The sequence below is a fragment of the Buteo buteo genome, unplaced genomic scaffold (assembly GCF_964188355.1).
Source record: "Buteo buteo unplaced genomic scaffold, bButBut1.hap1.1 HAP1_SCAFFOLD_98, whole genome shotgun sequence".
Lineage (NCBI taxonomy): Eukaryota > Metazoa > Chordata > Aves > Accipitriformes > Accipitridae > Buteo > Buteo buteo.
This window is the reverse complement of record NW_027439261.1, coordinates 276,777-287,726: the sequence shown is the minus strand read 5'-3', so window position 1 is coordinate 287,726 and position 10,950 is coordinate 276,777. Positions and strand designations below refer to the sequence as shown.

The window sequence follows — 10,950 nt, the reverse complement described above, 5'->3', positions numbered from 1 at the left end:
CGGCCGGTCGGCGCCGGTGGCCTTGACGCATTCCTCCTTGGTGCCGTGGTCGCAGAATTCCTGGACCTGGGCCCGTCCCCGCGAGCGGAACTTCTCCACGATGGATTGTTCCTTGGCCGTGGTGGTGTTGAGGAGCTCCAGGATCTCCTGGCTGACCTGGGAGAGAGGGGGGGACGCACACGTCTCTGCTGGGGTGACCCCAAAACCCCGACGCGCTTGGGGAGACCTGGCCACCGTGTTTGGGGTGAACCCACCTTCTTCTCCTTGGTGGGACCTCAAAAAGTCAACCCCTTGAGAAGACACCCAAGGGCGTTCGCCACAATTTTGAGGTGAACTCATCTTCTCCTTGGTGGGACCTCAAAAAGTCAACCCCTTGAGAAGACACCCAAGGGCGTTCGCCACAATTTTGGGGTGAACTCACCTTCTCCTCCTTGGAGGGACCTCAAAAAGTCAACCCCTTAAGAAGACACTCAATGGTGTCCGCCACAATTTTGGGGTGAACTCACCTTCTCCTCCTTGGTGGGACCTCAAAAACTCAACCCCTTGAGAAGACACCCAACGGTGTTCTCCACAATTTTGGCACCATTTTGGGGTGAACTCACCTTCTTCTCCTTGGTGCGACCTCAAAAAGTCAACCCCTTGAGAAGACACCCAAGGGCGTTCAGCACAATTTTGGGGTGAACTCACCACCTTCTTCTTGGTGGGACCCCAAAAAGTCAACCCCTTGTGAAGACACCCATGGGTGTCCTCCACAATTTTGGGGTGAACCCACCTTCTCCTTGGTTGGCTCTCCAAGACCTCAACTCTTTGAGGAGCACCCACATCTGCCCCCCACCATTTTTGGGGTGAAACCATCTTCTTCCTTGGTCAGGTCTTCAAGACCTCAACCCTTTGACGGACACCCAAGGGTGTCCTCCAGCATTTTTGGGGTGAACCCACCTTCTTCCTTCGTTGGATCTCCAACACCTCAACCCTTCAAGAAGACACCCAAGGGTGCTCCACCATTTTTGGTGTGAACCCACCTTCTTCTTGGTTGGGTCTCCAAGACCTCAACTCTTTGAAGAGCACCCACAACTGCCCCCCACCATTTTTGGGGTGAAACCACCTTCTTCCTTGGTCAGGTCTTCAAGACCTCAACCCTTTGAGGGACACCCAAGGGTGTCCTCCACCATTTTTGGGGTGAACCCACCTTCTTCCTTGGTGGGATCTCCAAGACCTCAACCCTTCGAGGAACATCCAAGTGTGTCCTCCATCATTTTTCGGGTGAACCGACCTTCCTCCTTGGTCAGGTTTCCAAAATCCCAATCCTCCAAGAGACACCCAAGGGTGTCCTCCACCATTTTTAGGGTGAACCCACCTTCTTCTCCTTCATTGGGTCTCCAAGACCTCAACCCTTTGAGAGACACCCAAGGGTGTCCCCCACCATTTTTGGGTGAACCCATCTTCTTTGTTGGTGGGATCTCCAAGACCCCAACCCTTGGAGAAGACACCCAAGGGTGTCCGCCACCATTTTTGGGTGAACGCATGTTCTTCCTTGGTGGGATCTCCAAGACCTCAACCCTTGGAGAAGACACCCAAGGGTGTCCCCCACCATTTTTGGGGTGAAACCCACCTTCTTGCTCTGCTGCTCCTTGGTGGATTGCTGACTAAGCAAACTCTCGATCTCCAAGTCCACGTCGGACGCTTGCTTCCGCGACTTCTTCATCGCTTCCTTCCCCGTTTCTCCTCCCCCCGCCGTCGCCATCGTTGACGTTCCGCTTCCGTCTTGTTCTGCCCGTCGTTTTCTTCCGGGAGGATCTTTCGTCGGAGGTCCTCCGGTTTCGATAACGGCGCCGGTCATGGCGGAAAGCTTCGAGTGATCGGCGTAGGTGACCAAGGTAGGTTGAGATGGTCCATCTTGAAGCAACCCCCTCCTCACCTCGATCAATTCCTGGGCCGCGAACTTCTGCAGCAAACTCTCCACCCCGCGCTGGGTGACGGGCGCGTCCGCCTGTGTCCGTCCCCCCAAAAAAACCCAAAGATTTGGGGGTGGCGGGTTAGAGAAATTGGCAGGGGGGGTCTTTAAAAATCGCGAGGAGGCATCTAAGGGGGCTTACGGTGGCGATGGCGCGGCAAATGGCGAGGGCGTCGGTGGGGAGGGGCAGGGTGAGGTCGGCGAGGTGGAGGAGGAGGCGGCGTTCCAAGGCGGGGTCGGTGGTGAGGTCGGCGCCGGGGGGGCTGGCGTTTCCCCCCCCCGGGGCGGCCGGCGTGGCGACGGTGACGGCGGTGGCGGCGACGGAAGCGACGGTGACCCCCAACCCCCCCGGCGTGGGGGTCCCGCCCGGGGTGGGGGTGGGGGGAGCGGGGCTGGAGGTGCGGGGGGGGTCGGCGTGGCGGGGGTCTGTGGGGGGAGGGGAAGGGGGGGTGAGGTGGGGGAGGGGGGCGGCACCCCCAGAATGGCTGCGGGGGGTGAGGCTGCCGCCCCCCCCCCCCGAAAATACCCCTGAACTCTGACCCCTCCTGTGAGGGCCTGAGCCCTCCCCTTAACCTCTGACCCCCCCCATTAACCCCGACCCCCATTAACCCCTGACCCCTCAAACACCCCCCGAACCCCATTAACCCTTGACCTCCCCATTAACTCCTAACCCCCCAATACCCCCTGACCCCATTAACCTCTGACCCATCATTAACCTCTGGCCCCTCATTAACCCCTGACCCTTCAACACCCCCTGACTCCCCTTTAACCCCTGACCCCCCATTAACCCTTGACCTTCCCATTAACCCCTGACCCCCCATTAACCCTTGACCTTCCCATTAACCCCTGACCCCCAACACCCCCTGACCCCCAATAACCTCTGACCGCTCATTAACCCCTGACCTCCATTAACCCACTGCCCCATTAACCCCTGACCTCCCCATTAACCCCTGACCCCTCAACACCCCCTCACCCCCCATTAACCCCTGACCCCCATTAACCTCTGACCCCAAACACCCCCTGACCCCCATTAACCCTTGACCTCCCCATTAACCCTAACCCCCAATAACCTCTGACCCCTCATTAAACCCTAACCCCCAATAACCTCTGACCCCTCATTAAGCCCTGACCCCCATTAACCCCTGGCCCCAACCCCAAACAACCCCTGAACCCCATTAACCCCTGACCTTCCCGTTAACCCTTGACCCCCCAACACCCCCTGACCCCCTCATTAACCCCTGACCCCAACCCCAAACACCCCCTGAGCCCATTAACCCCTGACCTTCCCATTAACCCCTGACCCCCAAATACCCCCAGACCCCCATTAACCCCTCACCCCCCACCCCCCTCATTAACCCCCGACCCCTCATTAACCCCCGACCCCCCACCTCCCCCCCCCTCCGCGCCATCACCCAGCGGGTCCTGCTTCCTCCGCCGCTGCAGCCGCTCCCTCAGCGAGTCCAGCTGCTTCTTATGGGCCTGGATGGAGCTCCACGTATCCGACATGGCGACCGCCGACCACCGGGAACCGCCGCCGGGCCCTGCCGCCGCTTCCCGGGGCTCCGCCGCCCGCCCTTCACCCGGAAACGGAAAAGGCGGGAAAAGCCCTTGAAGCCGCCGCCGCCATCTTGAGTAAGGGCGCCAAGGCGGGGGGGGGGGGGGGGGGGTTGCCTTGGCACCGGCCGCCATTTTGGGAACTGGCACCGGCCGCCATTTTGAGAACTGGCACCGCCCCTCCCCGTACGGGTGCCATGGCAACCGCCGCCATTTTGAGGGCTGGCCCCGTCCTACGGGCGCCATGGCAACCGCCGCCATCTTTGTTGAGGGCTCCCGCCGCCATCTTGTGGCCTGGCAGAGACAGATTTGAGGGGGGGGCACCCCCTTTTTTTTTTTTTTTTCGCTTTTTTTTCCTCTTTTTTTGTGAGGAATCCCCCCCAAATCCCTTCTTCCCACCCCCCCCCCCAAACCCCAAATCACAGACAGGAGGCAGAGCGGAGCGGGGGTAGTTGTCAGCAAACGGCTTTAATTAGGCCTACGCTATGGGGGGAGGGGGGGCAATTTTGGGGTGCAGGGGGAGGATTTTGGGGTGCAAGGACCCCCCCCACCCCCCCCACAATATCACTAATTAAACTACTTCTCCACCTCCCCCCCGATTTTCGGGGTCCCCCTCGCCGGTATCCGGAGCCCCCCCGGCTTCTTGAGGGGTTGTGGAGGACGGGGGTGGTGGGGTTTTAGGGGTCCCCCGTGAATTTTTGGGGGGACCCCCTGGAAATAAAGGGGGGCACTGGTTCCAGAAAGCGAGGGGTGCCCCCCCGCCCCCTCTGGAGATTTGGGGGGGCTTGGTTCCGGCGGTGGAGGGGGGGGGCGGGCGGTTGCGGGGGGCCGCGGTCCAGTTAGGGGGGACCTGTGGGGGGGAGGGAAAAAAAAAAGGGGGTGTCAGTGCTCTGAGGGGGGGACACACCCCAAAATCTCCTTAATTGAGGGGGACACCCCAAAACCCCCCCTCATTTTGGGGGGACCCCCTCTTTTCCCATGGGAGACCCCCAAACCCCCTCCCTTGGGGGGGAGAGACCCCAAAATCGCCTTAATTGGGAGGGGACACCCCCAAAATCTCCTTAATTGGGGGGGACACCCCAAAAATCCCCCTCATTTTGGGGGGGACCTCCTCTTTTCCCATGGGAGACCCCCAAAACCCCTCCATTGGGGGAGGAGGGACCCCAAAAACTCCTTAATTGGGAGGGGACACCCCCAAAATCTCCTTAATTGGGGGGACCCCCCCTCACTTTGGGGGGACCCCCCAAATCCCCCTTCCCACCCCGGGGTACCCCCCCTCTTACCTGTTTCTTCGCCCCCTCGGCTGAATCCTTGCCTTCCTCCCCTCCTCCTCCTCCTCCTCCTCCTTCCTCCGTTTTGGGGTCCCCCGTCACTTCGGGGGGCTCGCCGCCGCCACCGCCCCCCGCTTTCTCCCTTTCTTCTTCCTCTTCCTCTTCCTCCTCCTCTTCCTCTTCCTCGGTGGGGGGGTCCCGCTTGGGGCTGCTCCCCCCGGCCGACTCTTCCTCCTCGGTGCCTTCCTCCTCTTCCTCCTCCTCTTCGGAGATCTCCTCTTCCTCGTGGGGCGTCCCCCCGATTTGGGGGCTCCCCCCTTGTTGGGGGTTAGCCCCTATTTGGGGGATCCCCCCTAATTGGGGGGTTCCCCCTCCGTTAGGAAGCTGCCCCCCCAAATGAAGCCGGACGTGTTGTTGGAGGTTGAGGGCGTTGGTGAATTTCTTCTGGCAGAGGGGGCAAGAATTTGGGGGGCCCCCCCGGTGCCCCCCGAAATGCGCCCGTAAATTACCACGGGTGGAGAAGCAACGCCCGCAAATCTTACACCGGAAAGGGCGCTCGGCCCCCCCAAAAATTCCCCCCGCGACCCCCCCGTGTTGCCCAAAATGTAACCGTAAAGCTCGAGGGCAACTCAACACCCGTCGGCAAACCGGGCACTGGTGTCGAGGCGGATCCGGCGACGACGACGACGACGACGACGATGGATTTGGGGGGTCGATCTTCTCCACCAGTTGTTGAAGTTTGGAGGTCTCCGAGGGGGTGGTCTCCAAAAAAAGGGGCGATCCCTTAAAACGACCCGTCAAGAGCGCCCAACCGGGGGGTTTGCCGGGAGGGGTGTTCTCATCGCCCCCCTTGGATCTTCCCTCGGTGGCCTTCAGCAGGAGAAGCTTGTGGAAGGTGGTGAGGTGTTGGGTGGGCGCGGCGAGGTGATGGGTGGCCGCGGCGAGGTGTTGGGTGGCCGCGGCGAGAGGTTGGGCGGCCCCGGTGAGGTGTTGGGCGGCCGCGTTGAGTTGGGTGGTGCCGGCGAGGTGTTGGGTGGCCGCGGCGAGAGGTTGGGCGGCCCCGGTGAGATGTTGGGCGGCGGCGTTGACGGGTTGAGCGGCCGCGTTGACGGGCTGGGTGGCCGCGTTGAGTTGGGTGGTCCCGGTTTGATGCTGGGTGGCCCCGGTGAGATGCTGGGTGGCCCCGGTGAGATGTTGGGCGGCCGCGTTGAGAGGTTGGGCGGCCGCGTTGAGTTGGTTGGCCGCGGTAAGATGTTGGGTGGCCCCGGCGAGCGGCTGGGTGGGCGCGGCGAGATGTTGGGTGGCCCCGGCGAGATGTTGGGTGGCCCCGGCGAGCGGTTGAGCGGCCCCGGCGAGCTGCTGGGTAGCCCCGGCGAGCGGTTGGGCGGCCCCGGCGAGGTTTTGAGTGCCCGCGTTGAGATGTTGAGCGGCCACGTTGAGTTGGCTGGGCGCAGACGAATGTTGGTTGGCCCCGGCGAGGTGTTGGTTGGCCCCGGCGAGGTGTTGGGCGGCTCCGGTGAGATGTTGGGTGGGCGCCGGCGCCGGGAGGAGGTAATCCAGGTGTTGGGGAACGGGGTGGGGGTTCATCTGAACATGGGGGTACTTCTCACGGTGCCGGTGGAAATGGACCTTCAAATTGCCGCGGGTGGTGAAGCGGTTGCCGCAGACGTTGCATTTGTAAGGTCTTTCGCCGGTGTGGGACCGGAGGTGGATTTGCCGGGCGCTATCGCTGCCGAAAGCTTTCCCGCAAAAACCGCACTCGTGCCGGGGGGTCCCCGAATCCCCCCCGATATTTTTGGGGCGCAGAAGACCCGGTGAAGATCCTCCAGCCAACGCCGGGAGGAAGGCGGCGGCGGCAGTGATGCCGCCGCCGTGGGGTTCTGTTTTGAGCCCCCGCGTTCCGGTGGGGAAAGGAGGGAAAAGATGAAAGAAATGGGGTTTGGGGGGGTCGTTTTTGGCGGTGAAGGGGGGTAGGGGGGTTTTGGGGTGCTCTAGGGTCCCCAAAAGTAGAACTTGCCGGCAGATCTCCTCCGTCATCTGCATCTGGTGGAGTTGGCGTTGTTGAAGCACCCGTAGCTCCTCCAGGATCAAGGGGAGGTTCAGGGGGGCCCCCCCAGATTGAGGGGGACCCCCGGTCGGTGGAGGAGGCGGGGGATCCGCTTCGGCGTCCATGCCGGGGGGAGAGGAAGAGGAGGAGGAAGAGGAGGAGGAGGAGGAAGAAGAAGGGGCGACGGGACCCTCGCGGGGGGCCGGGGAGGCAGCGGCGGCGGCGCCGGGGGAGCCTGCGGGAGGAGAGAAAGCCCCCCCCCAAATCAGGCGTTGCACCCCAAAAATCCTTTCCCATAACCCCAAGGGCTTCCCGGTAAATTATGTCCCACCAGGAGCCCCCCCCAAATTCACCGTTATCCCCCCCAAAATGGCACCGTCCCCCACAGCCCCCCAAAATCACCATTATTCCCCCCAAAATCCTCCCCTACCCCCCCACTCCTACAGCCCCCCCCGAAAACCCCATTTTCCCCCCAAATTCCCATTATCCCCCGCAATGGCAGCCCCCCCGCCCCCCAAATCCCCGCTATCCCCCCCCCAAAACAGCATTCCCCCCCGCAGCCCCCCCAAATCACCATTAAGCCCCCAAATCACCATTATTCCCCCCAAAATCAGAGTTAACCCCCCAAAATCAGAGTTAACCCCCAAAAGCACAGTTATCCCCCCAAAACCTCCCCCAGCCCCCCCACTCCTGCAGCCCCCCCCAAATTGCCGTTATCCCCCCCAAATCACCGTTACCTCCCCCAAAACTCACTGTTAGCCCCCCAAACCATCCTCCTCCCCCCACAGCCCCCCAAAACTATCATTATCTCCCCCCAAATCACCGTTAGCCCCCCAAAACTTCCCCCAGGCCTCCCCTCTCCCCAGCAACCCCCCAAAATCCCCATTACCCCCCCAAAATCCCCATTCCCCCCCAGCAACACCCCCAAATCCCCTTTATCACCCCCAAAATCCCCTTTATCCCCCCAAATCCCCGTTACCCCCCAAAATCCCATTATTCCCCCCAAAATGGCATTCCCTCCCGCAGCAGCCCACCAAAAATCACCTTTATCCCCCCAAAAACCCTGTTACCCCCCCCAAAAACCCTGTTACCCCCCCCAAATCCCCATTATCCCCCCAAAATCCCTGTTATCCCCCCCAAATCCCCATTACACCCCCAAAATCCCTGTTATACCCCCCAAATCCCCATTACACCCCCAAAATCCCTGTTATCCCCCCCAAATCCCCATTACCCCCCCAAAATCCCCATTATTCCCCCCAAAATGGCATTCCCCCCCCAGCAGCCCGCCAAAATCCCCCTTACCCCCCCCAAATCCCCGTTACCCCCCCAAAATCCCCGTTACCCCTCCCCAAAATCCCCATTATTCCCCCCAAAACCTCCCCCCTCGTGAAAGATGCGGACGGACGGACGGATGGATGGATGGATGAAGGCCGGACAGACGGCGGGACGAAGGTTTTGAGGGGGGGGGGGGGGATTTTTTGGGGAAGGGGGGGTTCAGGGTTGGATGGATGGACGGACGGACACGATGGATGATGGACGGACGGACGGACAGACGGACGCGGGAAGGAACCGGCTAGGCCGCAGGCCCCTCCGTCCGTCTGTCCGTCACCCACCTCCCGGCTCAGCCATGGTTATGGGGGGGGGGGGTTACCCCCCCCTTTTAACCCCCCCCCCAAAAAATAAAAAAAAAAAAATAAAAAAAAAAATCCAGCTTTGGGAGGAAGAGGAGGGGACGAAGGCGGATGTGGGGGAGGGGAGCCCCCCTAAATCGTGATGTAATGAGGGGGGGGGTCGCTGGGTTGTGATGTAAAAAGGAGGGAGGGGGGGTGGCGGGGTCACGCCACGAGTGATGTCACGCTGAGGGGGGGGGGGGATCAGATTTTGGGGGGCGTCCCCCCCAACTTGGGGGGGGTGGGAAGTTTACGAGAGCCCAGCCAGCCTGGGTTACCTAGCAACAAAGAAAACGGGGCGAAAAAGGGGGAATTTGGGACTGGGCACCCCAAAATCTGCACTTGCAATCCTCCACCCCGGGTTGTGCTGGGGTTTGGGGGGGCTCTGAGAGGATTTGGGGGGGCTTTGAGGGGTCCCTGAGGTGGTTTGGGGGGGGCTTTGAGGGGGTTTTGGGGTCCAGGAGAGGGTCTGGGGGGGCTCTGAGAGGATTTGGGGGGGCTTTGAGGGGCTTTTGGGGTCCCTGAAGGGGTTGGGGGGGGCTCTGAGAGGATTTGGGGGGCTTTGAAGGGGTTTTGGGGTCCCTGAGGCAGTTTGGGGGGGTTCTGAGGGGGTTTTGGGGTCTGTGAAGGAGTTTGGGGGGGCTCTGAGGGGGTTTTGGGGGGCTTTGAAGGGGTTTTGGGGTCCGTGAAGGGGTTTGGGGGGGCTCTGAGAGGATTTGGGGGGGCTTTGAGGGAGTTTTGGGGTCCCTGAAGGGGTTTGGAGGGGGCTCTGAGGGGGTTTTGGGGGGCTTTGAGGGGGTTTTGGGGTCCCTGAGGGGGTTTGGGGGGCTCTGAGGGGGTTTGGGGGGGCTTTGAGGAGGATTTGGGGGGGCTCTGAGGGGGTTTGGGGGGGCTTTGAAGGGGTTTTGGGGTCTGTGAAGGGGTTTGGGGGGCTCTGAGGGGGTTTTGGGGGGGCTTTGAGGGGGTTTTGGGGGGTCCCTGAGGCAGTTGGGGGGGGCTCTGAGGGGGTTTTGGGGGGCTCTGAGGGGGTTTTGGGGTCCGTGAAGGTGTTTGGGGGGGCTCTGAGGGGATTTGGGGGGGCTTGGAGGGAGTTTTGGGGTCCGTGAAGGGGTCTGGGGGGTCCCTGAGAGATTTTGGGGGGGCTCTGAGAGAGTTTTGGAGGGTCCCTGAGGCGGTTTGGGGGGTTCTGAGGGGGCTTGGGGAGCTCTGAGAGGATTTGGGGGGGCTTTGAAAGGATTGGGGGGGGCTTTGAGGGAGGTTTGGGGTCCCTGAGGGGGTTTGGGGGGGCTCTGAGGGGGTTTGGGGGGGTTGGGGGAGGCTTTGAGGTGGTTTTGGGGTCCCTAAGGGGGTTTTGGGGGTCTCTGAGGGGATTTGGGGGGGCTTGGAGGGAGTTTGGGGGTCCCTGAGAAATTTTGGGGGGGCTCTGAGGGGGTTTTGGGGGGGGGAATCCCAGCAGGATTTGGGGGGGGGGATGTCCCTGACCAAGTTTGGGGCGGGGGGGGGGGTCCTTGACCAAATTTTGGGCACCCTGAGGGGGTTTTGGGGACCCCGTTGAATTTTGGGGGACCCCTACCAAGTTTTAGGGGGGGGCTCCTCCTCAGATTTTGGGGGGGGGGTCCTGATGGGATTTTTGGCGTGGGGGGGACACACCACACACTTTGGAGCCCCCCCTGACGACTTTCCGGACACCCTGCCCAAAGTTTTTTGAGGGGGGGGACACGACACATCCTGATGAATTTTGGGGACCCTCCTCAAATTGGGGGGACCCCTCCTTAATTTGGGGTGGGGGGGATCTCCCCGTATCACTTGAGGGGGGGGGGCAAGTTGCCCAAATCCCCCCCCCCAAAAAAAACTTCCCAAAGGCCGATCCCTTCCTCCGCAACCCCCCAGCCTCATTTTTTGGGGGTCCCCCCCCAAACAAACCCACCCCTTCCACTCCCAAGCCCCCCCCCAAATCTAGGGACCCCCCCCAAATCTAAGGGACCCCCCCAAACCCCTTCAGCCCCCCCCAACCCCCCCCCAAAATACCGTGGTTGGAGCCCAGGAGCTGCTGCGGCTGCTGCTGCTTGCGACGAGGCATCCCCCAAATTTTTTTTTGGGGGGGGGGAACACAAAGGGGGGGGGGGACACAGTGACAAAAAGGGGGGGGGGACAGGGACAAAAAAAAAGGGGGGACCCCCCCAAAATCCCTCCCTTTCCCCGTCCCCGAGCCCCCCAAAGCGGGGCCCCACCAGGGACACGCCTCCCCCCCCCCCTTTTTTTTTTTTCAAAAAAACCTTTTTTTTTTCCCAAAACCGCCTTTATTTCCCCCATTTTCCTCCTTTTAACCCCTTCCCTTCTCCCCCTTCAAGTTCTTGGCGGTGGGATTTTGGGGAGGCTGGGCTCATTTTGGGGGTGTATAATTATTGGGGGGGGTGTATTTATTTTTGGGGGGTGTACATTTATTTGGGGGGG

At 61.3% G+C, this 10,950-nt stretch overlaps 2 protein-coding genes across 4 annotated transcripts; both read right to left on the bottom strand.

The window, feature by feature from the left end:
* Nucleotides 1-3: 3 nt before the first annotated feature.
* On the bottom strand, nt 4-3,551 carry METTL3 (methyltransferase 3, N6-adenosine-methyltransferase complex catalytic subunit; the record flags this gene model as incomplete). The annotated part of the gene is made up of 4 exons (XM_075022113.1): nt 3,367-3,551; nt 2,097-2,380; nt 1,613-1,990; nt 4-156 (listed from the first exon to the last, which is right to left on the bottom strand). Coding segments are annotated over exons 1-4 (909 nt in total), but the record flags the coding sequence as incomplete, so codon positions are not given.
* Nucleotides 3,552-3,965: 414 nt separating this feature from the next.
* Nucleotides 3,966-10,612, bottom strand: LOC142027969 (sal-like protein 2). Of its 3 annotated transcripts, none has more exons than XM_075022116.1 (3): nt 10,525-10,612; nt 4,792-7,061; nt 3,966-4,358 (listed from the first exon to the last, which is right to left on the bottom strand). In XM_075022116.1, exons 1-3 carry the CDS (start codon nt 10,574-10,576, stop codon nt 4,080-4,082), a joined length of 2,601 nt encoding a protein of 866 aa, XP_074878217.1. In that variant the 5' UTR covers nt 10,577-10,612; the 3' UTR covers nt 3,966-4,079. The 3 variants fall into 3 exon arrangements, with proteins under 3 accessions (XP_074878217.1, XP_074878218.1, XP_074878219.1); XM_075022117.1 differs by lacking the exon at nt 10,525-10,612 and adding an exon at nt 8,440-8,483; XM_075022118.1 differs by lacking the exon at nt 10,525-10,612 and adding an exon at nt 8,236-8,405.
* Nucleotides 10,613-10,950: the final 338 nt, after the last annotated feature.